Here is an 18,422-nt window from a genome sequence, read left to right as displayed (position 1 = left end):
AATATTAACTTCAAACTATATTTTGACATCCCCAAATAATTGGATATGAGTATCTAGGGAGTAATATCATGTATTTGTTGACTCTAATTAGATACTCTTTGTACCAATTTAAGTATCACATTTTAACTTCACAAATGACATAATCAAAAGTAACTTAATATTATTTAAACTCGAGTATTTTCTTACACATTTGAAGTATTCAGATACCTAAATCAAATATCTGGAACCCAAAATAGGTATTTTATCGGTCAAAAAAAGTAATTTTCTAATTCCATGATTAGTGAGAAACTGTGTTTTTTTAAAAATTAGATGACATGAATAAGTCATCCTAACGCAATTTCAATGCTCGAAGATCCAGTACTTTCTTACGAATTTGGAGTATTCAAATAGCCAAATTATGCATTCGCAACTCTAAAATAGGTACTTTGTAGGTCAAAATAAATATATATTCTTATTTCATGATAAGTGGTGAATTATGTTTTTTTTTTTTAAAAAAAAATAAAATGACATGAATAAGTTATCACAATTCATTTTTCACGAAAAGACCGAAAATGACTGAATTTGTGGTGATTACTCGAAAATATAGTATTTTCTTATACATTTAGAGTATTCAAATAGCGAAATCAAGTATCCGAAATCCCATAATAGGTACTTTGTATGTCAAAATAAGTATTTACTCTTATTCCATGATAATTGAGAAATAAAATTTTGTTTAAAATTATATTTTAGATGAAGAAAACATGTGTAATTTTTGTGGATAAAATTATATATTTTTTAAATAATAAAAGGGCAAAATTGTAACTTTGTGTTTGTAGGGAGTTAAACTAAAATTATATTATTGTCAGGTACTGATTCTTAAAAAATTGTAGTGATATATTGAATTTTAATTAAAAAATGTGCAGATGGATTTTTCACAAATTTACCGTTATATTAATATACATATATTATATTGAAGATGGAACAAAAATTTACCTACAAAAACACAAAAAACTTCAAGTTAATTAAAAATTGCCGTGAAATGTTGAACAAAAAAAAAAATAAAAAATTTACGAGAATTTACGAATTAAAAGATGAATGAAGAGGAGAGGATGAAAAAATTCTATGCACAGCTATTCGATTTATAGAGAAAGAAAAATAGCAGTACATGTGTTTACTAATGTCACTGAATAATTATTTAGGCGGTAGTCTTATCAAATCAATCTTATTGGTGTGATACTTTTAGTTTCATAACACCTACATTTCAACTTCATTTTATTAAATCATTAAAATAAGTACCACAAACTGTTAAAAAGCCCTCATATCCTCATTGAAATGTGTTGTTTCTATTCATTTGAGAGTTTGCGATATTTTTTATTGTAGAAATTGTGATTTATATTGCTATTATTATAAGCTGAAGCTGAAGCTGAAGTAGTTGTATCTTGGGAGAAGATTATCATGACACCTTGATGTGTGCTAAGACAATTGTCTTGAATCGATGAGACTTGATGGCAGATCAATCGTTATATCTTATTGGAATGGATGATGGACGATTATTTTCAAAGTAAAAATAAAAAAGTAGAAAAAGAAAAATGATGTAGTTAAGTGAAAATAGATATACATTTAAATATTTTTAAAATAAAATAAAATTTCATTTTCGTTCCAAGTGAATTACAAGTTCTCATCATATCTATAAAGAAGATATATTTTAAATTAGTTTGTATATTGAAGTTTGAAACACTCCACACCCATGACATTTAAACTTAAAGAAATAACATGCACGTAAGCATTATTTTTTAAAGGAAAACATAACAAAATGACCTTCATATTAACAAAACTTAACTAAACTTTGATATAAGCATTTTTAAATTTTAGCACTAAACCATAATTCAAATATCATCAACAAAATATATAAGTCATTTCCCAAAAATTTGCATACTATAACACCTATATCTATCCAAAATTCAACCCAATAAAATAATTTTTACGTGCCAAAAGTTTCCCATCTTCATGCCATATGACTTCTTCCGCCTGGACAACCCATTTCATTCTTTCTTGTCACGTGCATCACATGACATTAACTGGAATGAGATAAAACTCAGTAAGTAGAAAGCTGTAAATAACAAATACATATACATAGGCTTGACTTGAAACATGGCTATAGCAATGACAATGAAAATTGAATGATACCATCTTCAATGAAAAATAAATATCAAGGCAATATAGATGGTATCTCGTGACATGAATTAAAGAAAAGGAATTGATAGTTCTGTGACCTGTGACCTGTGAGTAGTATCTCTATGATATAAATATCAAAACTGTGAGAGATACTCATAATCATAAAATTGGTCAATGACATGCATGTAATTACTATTAATAATTGGCTTTAATTATAGGGACTTTAATGAGGCAATTGAACAAACACTTGATAGACACAATGGATTACTAGCTCCTTTATCAATGAATTTAATGAAAATTCTTGATCAATGGATACATAACAACAATTATATCAAGAACATAGGAACTAGGCATCAATCAAAATGACTTTTGTACACACACACACACACACACACACACACACACACACACACACACACACACACATATATATATATATATCATGTGAGCACAATTGAAAGTTTCTACTTACAACCCAACAAACACTTGGTTGCTAAAATGATCTTGAAGGAATTCCTATAATAATACACATGAATTCAACCATTAATCATCACCAATAATTATAAGAATCCATCAATCTCACTTAGACCTTCAATACCTCAAACCCTTAACAACTCCAAAGATAGAATCCTTACCTTAGAGCTTGGAAACTTAGTAGAGGAAGCTAAGAAATCTAGCATGCTTCTTGAACTTGAAGTGTAAATGGAAGGAGAGAAAATCTTTGAGGGAGGTAAGCTTGAATCGATGGAATAGAAAGGAAAAGAGTAGGAAGTGAGTAGAATATTCTAGACAAGGTATTATAAAGCCTCTCCAAAGCTTAAAGTCGCGTTATCAAATAGCAACTTCGCCCAGACTAGCACCGCAGCGCTGGCAGCGCCGCGCTGCCTCTGCACGCCTAGCAGTGCTGCCCCTCCGGCGCTACGCCTGCACCACAATATCATCACCAACACACCTAAAATCCTTCCTCATCCCATGCCATGCAATACCAATGAAATTAAACATCCAAATACATCCTCAAATCATCCACAAAACCATTACAACAAAACTCATCCTCCTCCATAACCATCACCAATTATAAAACAGAACTCCAAAACAATAACCATAATTGTACCATTCTAATAAACATAACCATAACCATTCTATTACAATTTCAATAAACATCACCATAAACAATAACCATTTTCTCATAAACTCAATCACCAATAGCATATAAAATTATCATAATCAAAATAAACCATAAACATTCAATAATCATATGCTCTAACACAAAATCATATAAAAACATCAAAAACAATAACATGATAAAAAGTTGGGATATTACAAAATTAATTTATGACAAGGTATATATTTTTTTAAAGAAAACACTTCCTTTCATCCCATCAGAAGAGCAGTTAAAAATCAAACCCGTTTCAAATATTTTTGTAAGTTGCGGTTTTCAGTTAAAACATAAAATTAACAATATAGGTGAATAGTAAATACAAAACCTATCAATTTACATAAAAATAACAAAAACAATGAATCTCTAAGAAAATATAATAGAACACTACGATTATATATGAAATGAACGATTATGATTATTTAAAAAATATAACAGCGGTATTGTAATTTATTTTTGGGAAAGATGAGAAGCTAAGAGAATTTTCAGAGTTAGAAATACAAGACGACTAACAAAAGAATTATAATAACGTGAAAGTGATTTTTTTAGTAACTTATATATATTTTTTGGAACCACGTTTTATTTTTAGAAAATTAGATATAATGATATGATTCGATTTGGTTTGATCATTAGGACTAGGAGTGAGAAAAAATATCGAATTTTCGGTATACCAAGATTACCGTACCGAAAAATGTCGAATTTATCGAATTTTCAGTATACCGAAGATTTCGGTACGGTACGGTAACAATACTGAATTTTTCGGTACGGTAACGGTATGCAATTTGAAAATTTCGGTATATATCGGAATACCGAAAAAATATACAAAAAGTTTAAAATATATAATATTTTAAAACAATAAATTTATAAAAATTTTAAATTGTAAGGTTTTTTTCGTGATAAAACGGTATATATCGACGTCATACCGAAATCTCGGTATACCGTACAATTTCGGTATAATCGATATGCTAGTTATATGTACCGAAATTTTTGGTATAACGAAAATCGGCGTACCGAAATTTTCAGTACGGTATCGGTATGAATTTTCTAATACCGTAATTTTCAGTACGGTATACGGTATATGATTTTCGGTACGATATCATACGGTATATCACCCCTAATTAGGACAGTTTTTGAGAAATTTTGATCACCCCTATGCACCAGGGATTTTTAGCCCTTTAAAATAACGAATTGGGTTAACTAAAAAAAAAAAAAACGTATTTTGGTCAAATTATTTTAATTTGGCATCGACACACGAACGTTACATTATATATTCACATAGCATACTTTTCAATCTTAAAATAATATTTCATAATATATAAAATACTAAATTCTAAGAAATAGTTTTAAATTATATATATGTTACCAACATTAGAAAATATAGCTACACATATATTAAATTCCACAATTATTTATCAGAATATATATATAATTTTTTGAAATTATAACTTTTGTATCTTTTATTAGTACAAGCAGCATCAATAAAGTTTTATTCTAATTACCTTTCATTTTCAAATTCGGAATATTGATTAATTATAAAATATAATGTAGTTTGTTACACACACTTACGTATATGGACGATAAAATTTTTTTTTAAAAAAAACATAATGTGTTATAACATATCAGCTATTTAAGTTTATTCTTGAAAAAAAAAATAAAATTGCAAAGAATGATATTTAAGTGTATCAGTTAAAAATTAGTAAAATAACTAAAAGATCCAATAAAAATATTAAATATCCCAAAATCCTAATAATCACAATATCAAAATGTATGACTTATATAGGTAAAAAAAAAATTTGTATGACTTGTATTCATGTTTTTCATCTAAAAAAACAAAAATTTTGCAAGAAGATGTTAATTAAGTGGAATGTTTTTTCTTTTTTTTTTTAAAAATAATTCAATATATACACATTTATATAACAAAAAAAAAATCCGTGAGATGATTTCACAAGTTAATTTTTTAAGACAAATATTTGATGCGACATGAATCATGAAAAAAATAATATTTTTTATATAAAAAATATTATTTTTTTATTATAAATATGAATTGGATCGATCAGTCAAACGAGTAAGATAACTATTTTTTATAATTTTTTTAGAAATTAACCTGATTATATCATTAAATTATATTTAAACAGAATTATGTCATTTTTCTTGATTAAATTTCTTTTGTTAACACTAAAATATAAGAATTTAGTTGTGGTTTTAAATTGATTTTATACTAAATGTACATAATGATTAATGAGCATTTCTGGGGTCGAGATATAATTACTCAAATTTGTTGGTCCAGAAGTGCAAAATGTTATATTTTATTATTATTTCCAAAAAATTAAAATGAATTCCAATTCAGCATATCATTCATAAACAATCTGCCTGTGATCTCTCTTTCGCGAAGAAATTAAGAGCTGGAATTTGGATCAATGGCGGCCTTCGGGAGAAAAAATGGGTTTACGGCGGCGACGCAGCTCTTGAAAAACCTAACCGGGTCCTCCAATTCTCGGAGTCTCAGTGGCATCGTTGACAGGGAGGTTATCACCTCTCACACCGCAAAATGGATGCAGGTATCTGATTATTTTTTTCGATTACAAAAAATCAAATTATTTATCGTAGAATTCGCAGATGAGACTATCTACATATATGTCGATATACTTTTTATTATTATTTTTATCTGTATTCGAATCCCCCGGTTTTTTTTTGGGGGGATCGAGTATGTGAATTATTGGACAAGCAGTAAAGATGATGTTATCTGCTTCTCTTAATCGATTCATCTATTTGTATCACATGTCATAAAATATTTGGTGGTTAACTTTGCTATCCTCCCATGATTCAATGGAGGAGCTACGATTATGAAGTTGGGGAGAGGTCCAAAGCTTAAACTTCCATAAGTCTAGTGAAAATAAGTACACTATAATTTACAATCAGTACCTTTACAGTTTACAAGTGATCAAATTTGTTGAGATTATTATTTGTTACTTCAATTTTCTCTTGGCACCCTTACCGAATATCTCCATGTTATTTTATTCTGGTCTTGGGATTCAGTAGTTGTGACAGGCAAATCAGAAGAATAATAGATCTAGTTCAACTTGCATCCGAGGAAGACGAAGAATCCTTTAGCACTGGGTATTGACTTTTATATTAGTTCCTTTTCATGAATATCAGAGACGACAACATATGAAGAAAGTTTATTTCGTGAACTGGAGCAGACTATTTAGTATTATCCTGGGGCAAGCCATTAAGTTAAATACCATCTGTGAGTAACAAGTGTAATCAGTGTTTACATGCATCTGTTAAGACGTATAGTCCAGAGCACCTTGAAGTGCAGTTATAATAGATGAGATTGCAGTTTGCTAGCTAATTATTAAGGTACATATAAGAGAAATGATTTCATGTTCAATCTTGTCTGGTATGATTTTGGAGAACAAGACTCGCAGAGTAACCATACTTTCAATTTTGTACAATACTCTTAAGTCGTATTCATCCCTTGGGAGTATAAAATTTTTCCATGTCAAATTATTTGGTTTGACAGTAGGAAAAATTTGGTCCCTCAAGATACAAATCGTAACATATTTAGTCATTTCTGCTAGCCAACTCTTAAAACTAACATACCAAATGTTCACATGCAAAATGAATTATAAGGCTAATATATACATGCTCACCCCTAAAATCCCAAATTAAGTTGAAAGAGGATAAGCCCTGACTTTGAGAATTTCTATTTAGGGCTCAAATCGATTACAGAATTAGTGAGCAACAACTATCATTAAAAAAATAATTTGTTGATTTCCATGTATCTTTATGTTATGATATGTTTTTTGTACTTTTTAATCAGTTTTTGTTGATATCGATACTTTCCATAAAGTTTCCTTTGTCTTTCACGGATTGTTGTGTATATGTTACCAAATTGCGCGCTTAATTGAATTTGAAGAATTTCGATCAGTTAGTTTCATGATTATTGAAGAGCAACACAATAAATAAATATGACAACTTGGAAGAAGAAATGATTTTGGTGCTTTAAAAGAGGTAGGAGAATGGTGGCTTCAAATTCCAATGATAGGTGGAATGTGAAAATGGTGGAGATGACTTGTAGTGGTGATGCGTCAGGTGGATGTACAGAACTCAAAGAGTGCAAGATGAGGATAGGGAGCAACTTGTGATTGTTGTAAATAATGGCGATGCAAGACCATTAATACAGTGTTGGAGGAGCAAGAGTGGATGGGATAACAAATAATAGCCTTGAGCCGAAGAGTAGGCAAACAAGGGATTAGTATCTCAAGTTAGCATATAATTTAGATTGTAGCTGACTCTTTTAATTATATCGTCAAAAGGATTCTAGTGATACTAAAGTAATCATAATGTTTTTTCGTACTTGTTTTTTAATTGGTGATTTAATAAATTTTATTCTTTATAATCTCTCATTTGTAATGCATTCTTTTTCATCCCTTCATTTTCTTTTGGGTGTCCAATGCCTGATATTTTGTTTTCAAGATAAGGAATGGTGTTTGACTATGCATTCTTAGCTTCATAAAGCATGAGAAGATATTCTGCTAATATGAATTTGAGATCATTTTGAAAATGTACATTAATTTGATAATTGATTTTTTTTTACTTTGAAAGTTGTAATCTTCTCATTTTTTGAAGTAGTATATAATTGAGATTTGCGACCAAGGGCCAAAGCTTAAATGTTATACTATAGCTGATTTTGGTACTCAAATGGACCTAATTATTCCTTCAATTACTCCTACCGATGGTTTCTGATGGGTGACAAACATCAAGGATTATACATGTTTGATATTCATTCCTCGAGGTGCCCTATTGGTCAGTGGTGAAACCTAAGAGAGCGGTATTTGTTTCACTTCAAATTATTGGGATGAAAATTGTTTAGTGTCAAATTATAGTAACACAAAATGAAATTATCTTTAAAGTTTAAAATAATCTTCCAAGTCTCAACAGCTACTTCGACTTGCGTACTGTTTAGACTCGATGTAGGTACTTTTCCATCTGCCAAACCAACCATTATTTGTTTTACTTTGTTGTGGCTAGGCTCAACAGTCGTATCTTTCTCATAGTGAGACACATGTATGTTCTTATCCTGATTACTGTTCCATTCCACTGATATAGGACACAAGTAAGAAGTCCCCGATGGAGTTGATCAACGAAGTTCCACCTATCAAAGTAGAAGGCCGAATCGTTGCATGTGAAGGAGGTTAGTTTGAACAAGATCTTGGCCCCCAAAGTTCCCATTGAGTTGAAACCATTTTTCCCCATGGCAGAACTTTGTAATTATCCACTTCTGCTACCAACTACAATAAACACCAGGACAGTAATTTCTCTGTTAAAATGACATTTACCTTTAATGTTATCGTGGCTTCTGTTTTCACTTTGTTTATATCATCGTCCCCTTTGGTTGTAGACGATAATCCAGCTCTTGGGCATCCAATTGAGTTCATCTGCCTTGACAAGGACGAGCCTACCATGTGCAAATATTGTGGACTGCGCTATCAGCAAGACCATCATCACTAGATGATAGCTCATATCCTGTCATGTTTTTAGGACTGATCATACTGTTGGTCTCAAGATTCAATTCAGATAAGATATGGTATTACGGCGTGTTGTTTGCTGCCATGTTCATTTCAAGGTTAACAATAAGAATCATGTCTAATATTCAATCACATGTAACGATGTCGCAGCCTTTTTTTGTTTAACCATACAATCATGTTATTTTGCAATGAATCATACTTTCTGGGACTAGTTCCTCAAAAGTATATGGGGTTAAGTTAACCACGAGTATCTGTCGCTACAATTTATCAACTTAGAATTTAGGGTGGGTTACAAAATACAGAGAGAGATAATATGAAATTATTTGGTCTAGCACAATCGATCAAAATTGTCCTCCCACTTTCAAGAGGGAAAATAAATACGCATCCCCAGAAAGAAAAAATCTGGGCCATAAATGTAAAATTCCTACAAAAGCACATTTGAACTTCTCCCAAAAAGAACAATCAGTAAACTTATTATTCGCTCAAACATTTTCACTCGCGGCAAGTTTCCTTCTCTGTTGATGCTCTGCAACTTTATAATCTACAACTTCGCGAAACAGGTTAGGATCCAATACACAGTCATCACTACCATACACTGCCGCTTGAACACTGGCCATAAGCTTAGCTATCTCTCTACCTGAAAATCCATGAGTCTTTGCAGCTGCTTCCTTTAAAATATCGTCATTCACACCCTTTACCTCTATTTTCTGCTGCTGTTTCTGAAACAAATGTGAGAATAAGCCAGGTTTTCTTGCCCCAGCTTGCACAATGTACTTGTCAAGATAGAGTTTAATCAGCTTGAATCGCTCATCTTCACCGGGTAAAGGAAATTCTAAGACTTCATCAATACGGTCCGCTACAGCTGAATCAAGATCGCCAGGTCGGTTTGTAGCAAGGGCAAGAACTATATCCTTGGACTGGTCACCAGTTCGAAATAGGAGTGCATTGAGGGCACTTCTTTGAGCTTCACTCATATATGTTTTATTCCGCCTGAATTAACATATTACCGTTAGACGTCATTTTTATTTAAATAAGATCTCCATCAACAGTGCACGCACTAAACTGGCTACAAAGTTTTGAAAGCAAACAATAGAAATATGAATGTGAATTTCATATTTTGCCATGTTCTCTTTAGTAAGCCATCAACCACCCCTCCCCACCCCATCTATTACGCAATATAATTTGGATGGATCGAAGGAAGTGTGTTTTTTCAGAGATGAAAATCCATATTTGATTTTAGAGAAAACTCAATATCCGCCTGTACGTACACTCCATTTTTTAAGAAAACAATTTCATTAACACTGCCAAAAAGAAGCATTCTCGGAGGCGTTCAAGTGCTATGCGCTCCATCAGGTAATAAAAACTTGCATTTAAGACCATATCCTAATGAACCAAAAACAGTCATTTCCTACTACTTGATTTCAACACCTAGGGACGCAGCAATGACTTACAAAACATCAACATCAGCAATCCATGGTGCTAGAAAGATACGGAAGTGTAATCAAGGTAATTTAACTTACTCGCACAAAAATGCATCAGCTTCATCAATGAAAAGTAACAAACCCTTTTTGGACTTCTTGGACCAGTCAAACAATTGGTGGATCTTTGTAACAGCCTGAGAGCCCAGGGGAGCAACATCTCCTCCAGTCATCAACGCATAGTCAAGGCCCTAATAAGCATAATGTGTAATAAAATGATATTAGAGAATCATGTATTAAATTCCCTGTAAGCATAAGATAAAGCCACTCAAAGCATACAATCAATTGGATATTGATGTGATTCTTTTCGATTTTTAGGGTCATTACTTTAAAAGCTGAAACTCAAGAAGTTACAAAGGGAACACCTAGGTGTTGCCAAAAATATTAATGTCTAATCGTTGGGGAGGAGAAGCTTCTCATCAATTGACAGTGAAAACTGCGAAGCAATCAAGAAGGGGAAGAAGAACAGAGTTATCTAATTTAACATCCCATCCGTTGAACCTAAAGTAGCCACCACCTATTTAACCAGCTCTTCGGTCAAATCCTAGCACCTTAACCATTCAAGATCATTCCACTGTGAGAAAAGGTATGATTACTATTAGTAAGGACATCTTGCTGGCCACTTACTGAAGAAACGAATATAAAAAAAAAAAATTAACTCCAAATCAGAAATAATAGTTCCATGATGAGCAAGAAGCAAGGATTCATACAGATTTACGGGCGAGCTCCCTGGCAGCCATTGTTTTCCCTGTTCCTGGTGGCCCATAAAAAAGCATGTTTCTAAATGGAGCCTGATGAGCTTTTGTATTCGCAGTTGCATTTGCCAACTGCTCAATCCTTTTCTGAAGAGAAGGGTGTAAAATAACGTCGCCAAACCCATTTCCATTTTTGGAGCCAGAACTTTCGGTGGCATTACGAGAGAGGGTTCTCATGGAACTTGAAAACAAGCCAGACCATGGGTATTTCCCTCTGGAAGATTCTCTGATGAGAGATGGCTGTCCTAATATTCGGTCCACATAACTCCATATCACCCTAGCACCTTCTCTGAAATCGGAAAGGTAAATTTGCTTTAAGTGCTGAAAGAAGTACACAAAATAACTAGGTATGACGAGAGATAAATCAGAGACTTGTGGATCAATTAACAGCACACACATAAACACACAATGATATAAAATGCAATGTTCATATTAATGAAGGTCGATAGCCACATAGTTCAGATACGACTATATAAAAAATCAAAATGTCAAATGCTAAAAGGAAACCCATCAAATAAACAACTTGAGACATTATCACGTGTGCCCAATAAACAAATTTGTTGGCCCCTAAAGCAATTGAAGCGTGAGAGGAAAAAACATTATAGATATGAAAGGAGACCAAAAAAAAAGATAACACATGAAATTGCAAATGGATGAAAACCGATGCATCCTATACCCATGGAAAACATACTCCCATCACTCAGTTCGATATTTAACACTTTAGCCTTTTAAATACACCTTTTCAATGTTGCCTTACACAAGAATGTTTTCCATCACCACAACTGAAAGAAAAATAGTTTTTTGAAGTTTTTACCATAAAAATGACTTCTACCGAAAAACTTCTGCAGTATTGACTAAACAAGAATAAGTAAAATCCTCTCCATGTTTATCATTTGTTTCTACTTCCCATATACTATTTAAATAAAAAAACAATTAGCCACATGTCGCATTTTGCATATGACATGAAAGCCATTATGGTTCAACACCCTCTGGGGAGTGCACAGAAATAGCACAGCCTCTATTTTTAAGAGAGAGATCCGCGGTCATTTCCCTAATTGTAAATCTCAAAAAATTCAAGTCTCAAGTTTGACTAATGGACTTGTAGTTTGACTAATGGACTTGTGGTCTGACCCATTCCAATTATTCAAAATCGTGTTTATGCCTCAGTTTATATTCTATTTCACTTGCCCCGCCCCAGCCACTGTAAACACTGAACTCTACAGTCATTGAGATCTGACAATGATTGACAGCACACTGATATATTAAATCGTTGTGAAAATGCCTGATTCTACGGTATCAGATTGAGTATAATATCCATCACGCATGATCTAAAAAATGGATTATTAACATGTAAAAAAGCAATAAACTTGCCAAAAATGAAACTGTACCTAGTAGTGTATACACCTGCAGCAAGAGCTGTTATGCCTCCTACAGCTACAACCAGCTTATTTTGGTCGGTTAGAATTGCTCTCAAACCACCTGCATTAGATGGACAAGTCAGAAGGCGACTAGGTGGAGCCAAGAATTTAAATGAAGGTGTGAGAGCCATGGTTGAGAGAATAAGCCACCACCCTCTATTTAAATATTCAGTTAAGAGCTAAACAAAACAATGGAACATGGCCTATAACCATTGATGGGCAAGCAAATGTATATTAAAATAAGCTATCAACTAAGCCCCAAGTCTATAATTTGAAAGAAAGATATGGGTTATTGAATAAATTCAGAAGGATATATTTGAACACTTTCAACACAGACAATTTATAAAATTACATATAATGCATATCTGCATGAAAACAAAAACCAGCAGAGTATCAGGATGACATATTGGAAATCACAGTCAGCTTTTACATACACCAATGCAACAAAATATGTTGAATTTTAACATTAAACTATCATTAGAAAAAGAAAACCTCCAATGTGATCAAAAGTTGTATTAATAGCAGCGACCCATTTCTCTCGCTCTGCATTTGCACGATCAACTAACATTCTTCTATTAACATCTTCTGCAAGCTTTGCTTCATGGGCTCTTCCCTCCGCCTCTGCCAAAGCCCTCACCTTGATAGTCTCACGTTCTATTTCAGCTTTCTCTCTTTCAGTCTGACGGCGTTGTGCTTGAATTTGCTCCTCAGTAGCTCGTCTAGCCGCTTCTTGCCTCATAGCTGATTCCTCTTGCATTTTTACAAGCTCTTGATTTCTTGCTCTTTGATGTTCATTTTCTGCCTGCAAACTTGGTACTTTATTCACTGGAAATATCATTGCTACATTAATATGCACCAAAGGATTACACACCTGCATCCTTTTTCTTGCCAATTCATCCTCATAACGAGCCATCTGGGATTTAATTTGTGCTTGTTGCTGAGCCAGCTTTTTCTGTTCTTCATATACCACCTTTTGTCTCTCCTATAGTAACAAGCGACTTGTTGATTTTCAAACATAGACTTACATTATTTTTTCTAAGAATCTAATAAAAATGTCAGTTTCCATACAATCTTCAATCTTTATTCCAATAGCACATGTTATTGATATAATATACCATGCTCTGTCCCAACTCAACAACTGTTTTAAGCATTAAAATGATTTTCTGAACAAAAATGAGAAACTAACACCACAAACCAAATGCTTCAAGATACCAGAGGAAGCACACTACAACTACCGTTAACAGGAACTTCAAAACATAACTATTTAAGGTTTCAATATCAAGAAAAGTCTCATTTCAGATTCTCATATTGCATACGATTGAATTCAGTTGTTTGGTCCATAAATTATGGGACTGCAACTCGAGTTTCGATGTGCTTGGCCACAGCTCGCCCGCCCATGAAATCTTAATACATGTATGGAAAAGTGAGAGAAATTCAACATACACATCAAGCAATTATGCATTACAGTTATCCTAATGTAGTAATGTACTAGTATTTAACAATATCATAGGGCTAGCAAACAATCGCATAGGCAGCCAGAGAATGAAAGATCCTTTTTCCCATGTTACAACTTACAGAGCATAACATCTAAGACGTCTAAATAAATGAGTGAGATACCACATTCTTGGATTAAAGGTGAGAATAAAATAGACAGGAAAAAATTTATTCCAATCAATCCACAGACGTAACACGATGAGTCTCACCAAAAACATACAACTTATAACAATGTTGACAGAAATAGCTGTATTTATACTGCAATATACTGAACTTTTTAAGAAGAAACTCCATCTTACAGTTTCAGCTTGAGCTTGCAATGCCTTAAATTCTGTCGCTTTTACGTTCAATTCCTGCTGCCTTGTTTCTTCCTGCTTTTTCATCACTTCAAAAGCCTACACCAATAATGTTTTAGCTTCAGAAAATTCCAACCAGTCTGGTGCAGATACTTGGATACATACGACAGCACAATATATTCCTTGAAATAATGTCATAAAATTCATTCATATATGATTATCCAACACCAAGACGTAAACTTTATTGGTCTAACCATCCATATTGTCCAAAACGTACCTATGCACATCAAAATAGGCAGAATGGAAAAAAGCCCAACAAAAAACATCTCAAGCTTAAATCTCTTCGCAAACCTTCTCCCGCATGAAAATGAAGGTCATTAAAAAACAACAAAAACGTAAGTTTCAACACAGCTACTACAGAATGAGTAAAAACATATCGAAAAGAAAAAAAAAATTCAGCATGTGTCCCGAAATGGGTCATTACAATACCATAATCAATAATAGTCCCCCAAAATCCTTACCTTCTTAGCATGGGGAGAGCTATTAAACTCTCTCAAAGCCTTAGCACCCCTCTCCAATGCCTCAGGGTCGAACCCCGCTGAGGTCGTCCTCGGATTATCATTCCGAATCCGCGGAGCATCGGCCGGAGCAGGAGCAGCCGACTGAGTTGGCGAATTATCTGGTTCAGGAGCCTTGGTAGAAGCTGAAGAAGAGCTATCAAATGGCGAAAATTTGAAGGGTCCATCGGCATAAGAATGTTGTGCACCAAAAGCTGCATAAGCTAAGGCCGCTAAAGCCCCTGAGGCACCACTCTTAGCCATATTCGCAATGTAAATCAGGTAAACCCCAATTGACAGATAGTGATACAGATTGTAGGGTTTAACAATTCAAAAACACGAGAATTGGAAGGCCAGCAATGGTGGCTTGAGGGAGAAGAAAGGGGAAAAAGACTTCGGAGGAGGGTTTATGTAGGGTTTGTTGAGGCTTTTTTTACTTATTATTATTATTATTATTATTATTATTATTATTATTATTATTATCATCATCATCATCATCCAACATTTTTTCTCAAGTTTTACGATAATTAAAGTTGGAAAAATAAGTTATCCTTATATTTTAATTTATTAACACAATTGTAATTGAAACGTCTCATGCTAAAATTCTACGGAATGTTGTAACCGAAAATACACACAATCATAAACATTTAAATAAGTTACTAATGCGTTTTAAAATTCATCAAATCACTGACTAAAAATAACTGCAGATACACGAAATCTTAAAATGTAATCAATCTCCTAGTTTCTATTTTAAAAGAGAAACTCGAGCGTAATATCAAAAGTCTGACAACTCAACAACGTAAAAAAAGATTCAAAATCATTTTAAAATATTGCTTAAACCATGTCTCATTATCATATTATGCGGAAGATATGCAAGGTCCTCGGGTTTTCACGTACAGCGTCAGCTCAGTCTACTCAGTCTTCAGCGCATCCAGTGTCTACATCATCATGCTCACCTGCATCATTCACACCTATTGAGTCTAAAGGCTTAACACACCCGAAATGTGATAGCAAGTATACATACATCACATGTAACAGTAAAAAGTACTGTAATTAAAATACCTTTCATGATCTTAAAAGCATGAGTGTAAACATAACGTGTCAAAACATAAACGTGTCCATAATATATCTCATCATGTCAACATACACGTGTTCATTTTCTTTATTTGAATTCCGATAATTAGTTGTGACTTTCGTATCAGCTCTAATCGATAGATCCATCTACGTATAACCACGGTACTCGATAGCGGGGACATCAGCGACTGTTTTACCCATCCTGTTGGGGATCGATATAGAGTTTAGAGGGGGGAGGGGGGTGAATAAACTCTTTCCTTTGTTGGGTGATTTTGCAAAGGGTGCTAGAATCCTGTTAGAGATTAAAGCTGATCTTGTTCGAATGTAAGTCCAGCAGATCACAAAAATAAGTGCGGAAACGATCCGATGGAGTACGGTGAAATACAATAAAACAGTAGGCAGTAGAACAGTGGTTGTTTCTGGAAGTTCGAAGATAACATCTTCTACGTCTCCCCTTCTTATGTTTCCAGAAGGTATCACTAAAAGACTTCGGATATTACAGTACACACCCACTTCAGTAGGGCTTACCCTTAGCCTACTGAAACTCTTAGTTACACAACTTAGTAAAACAAATACAACAAGGTTCTGGAAAATACTCTTTCTCAAAGATATAGTAAAGTATTTAGCTTGAAGAGATTTAAGAAACAGCAGCACAATATGATCTCAGAAGATCGGATATTGATAATAGAGCATGTGCTGCTTTTCTGAATGTTGAGCTTCGAAGATAAGTACTTGAAGATAGCTCAAGTTCACGTTGGAATAATCGTTGTGTAGATAATGATAATAACGTTGTTTTCTATATAAGATTGAACCTAATATATATATAGAAAACTTGAGTCCAACGTCTATAATAAAAAAGGGCTTTTGAAACTCCTGAGCAAGTTCAGCTTTAGTACCTAAAATGGGTCCTGCAGAAATCTATGAAACAATCAGTCTTGTTTCCTACCAAAACTGGTAAGGAGCGTTAAATGTCTTTGTTCAACATTAATGATGCATTTAATACTCGTACTAGGTAAAATAACGGTAACATTTAATATATCTACGATATGTTCTGATCTTGTAAAAGCTAAGTTATGCTTCTGTTTATCTAAGCTGATAAGTACTCGAAGAGTACTGCTTTGTTAAGGCGATATGAGAACTTCTGCTTTTGTACTGTCTTCTGGTTTTACTAACGTCATCTACTGGTTTTGACTCTCATCACCACAATTAAATTAAGTCTAACAATTTCTCTTTTTGCGGTGATGCCAAAACCTAGAAGTTAGTATCGATGAATATGAAAGCATATAGAAATTAAAACCAAATAATCGATAAGTAAATAAGCAGTAAAACAGAGTTCAAAAGAGTATTAATTCAAGAAGTTTAGTCATCAGTTTCGATATCCCTGAACAGTGTATCCTCATCCTGAGGATATTGGCTTCTGAACAAAGATTCTGCTTGATTATGTCCTCCAGATCTACCTTCTTCTGTCTTTCCTTCTATCTTACCTACTGCTTCCCCCTTTTTGGCATCAATACGAGTGAGTAATTCATCCACTCGTCCAGTAAGATTGATAATGCTATCATTCATCATCTCCAGAAATTGGGCTTGATTCGAAACACGATCATTAAGGGCTTTAAGAGATTGAGATTGGGACTCAATCTTGGCATCAATGGTTTCAAGTTTCGAATCAGTAGCTTCAACTTTAGTTGAGATTGAGCGAAGAGACGAGTCATGATCTCACACAGTTCGAATAACATCAGATTGACTAAGAACGATGTTGGCGTGACTTGTTAAAATATTTTTCTTGAAAAGGTTGGATTCAATTTCAAGCTTTGCCAACGATTCTGCCGTGTTAATGACATATTTCGTTATGCGTTCTCGGAAGAATTTTGTGGCATCGACTTCACCACCATGTTCATAGGATAACTTCTTGACGATCTCTGAAAGTCTGTCAATATTCCATCCCAATGTATCAATCTCAGATTCAAGATTAAAGTGCTCTTCGTTTGGGGATGGACTTCTGGCAAGTTGTCGCTCTGTGATTTTAGCAAGATGGGCAATATGAGCAATGCGAGCTGGTGAATCAGTAGGAGGGACAATCAAGGTAGTAGAGGAGACAAGTTCTGTTGGAGCAGTAGTAACAGCAGTGGACTAATCAGCAAAAGTTCCTGCAGCAGTAGTAGATGGTTCAGGAGAAGCACTTTCTTCTGGTTCAGCAGCTTCCATGGCATCCAGTTGCTTAGCGGCTAGAATGGATTCAGATTGAACATTCAACATAGCTTTCATTTCCGCTTGATGTTCAGCAGAGAAAATCTCTAAATTCGATAGTGATTGAGACGAGACAGCATCTGATTCTGCCATGAGTTGGTCTACTGGTTGAGCTGCTGGTTGGGCCACATCATCAGCCTGAACTGCTTCTGGTGCAGTAGAGACAGTAAGAGCAATAGATTGAATGACTTCATCCACTGAAGCCAATTCTCGAACAGATAGAAGAGATGAAGATTGAGTAGGCTGCTTCGGAGATGCAGGA

The 18,422-nt window shown here is 33.9% G+C and overlaps 2 protein-coding genes across 3 annotated transcripts; one reads left to right on the top strand and one right to left on the bottom strand.

Annotated features, from left to right (window-relative positions):
• Positions 1–5,647: 5,647 nt before the first annotated feature.
• On the top strand, positions 5,648–9,052 carry LOC140989748 (NADH dehydrogenase [ubiquinone] iron-sulfur protein 6, mitochondrial). Its single transcript, XM_073459130.1, has 3 exons — positions 5,648–5,868; positions 8,423–8,507; positions 8,715–9,052. The coding sequence occupies exons 1-3, from the start codon at positions 5,728–5,730 to the stop codon at positions 8,822–8,824; spliced, it is 336 nt and encodes a 111-aa protein (XP_073315231.1). The 5' UTR covers positions 5,648–5,727; the 3' UTR covers positions 8,825–9,052.
• A 98-nt stretch (positions 9,053–9,150) lies between these two features.
• Positions 9,151–15,264, bottom strand: LOC140989747 (uncharacterized). 2 transcript variants are annotated; one of them, XM_073459129.1, is made up of 8 exons: positions 14,804–15,264; positions 14,286–14,381; positions 13,364–13,474; positions 12,985–13,294; positions 12,463–12,553; positions 11,030–11,363; positions 10,362–10,510; positions 9,151–9,831 (listed from the first exon to the last, which is right to left on the bottom strand). In XM_073459129.1, exons 1-8 carry the CDS (start codon positions 15,101–15,103, stop codon positions 9,324–9,326), a joined length of 1,899 nt encoding a protein of 632 aa, XP_073315230.1. In that variant the 5' UTR covers positions 15,104–15,264; the 3' UTR covers positions 9,151–9,323. The 2 variants fall into 2 exon arrangements, with proteins under 2 accessions (XP_073315230.1, XP_073315229.1); XM_073459128.1 differs by having other exon boundaries at positions 12,985–13,474.
• Between the last annotated feature and the right edge of the window lie 3,158 nt (positions 15,265–18,422).

Source organism: Primulina huaijiensis, chromosome 12, assembly GCF_012295235.1.
Source record: "Primulina huaijiensis isolate GDHJ02 chromosome 12, ASM1229523v2, whole genome shotgun sequence".
NCBI classification, from domain to species: domain Eukaryota; kingdom Viridiplantae; phylum Streptophyta; class Magnoliopsida; order Lamiales; family Gesneriaceae; genus Primulina; species Primulina huaijiensis.
This window is presented reverse-complemented; position numbering and strand designations above follow the sequence as displayed.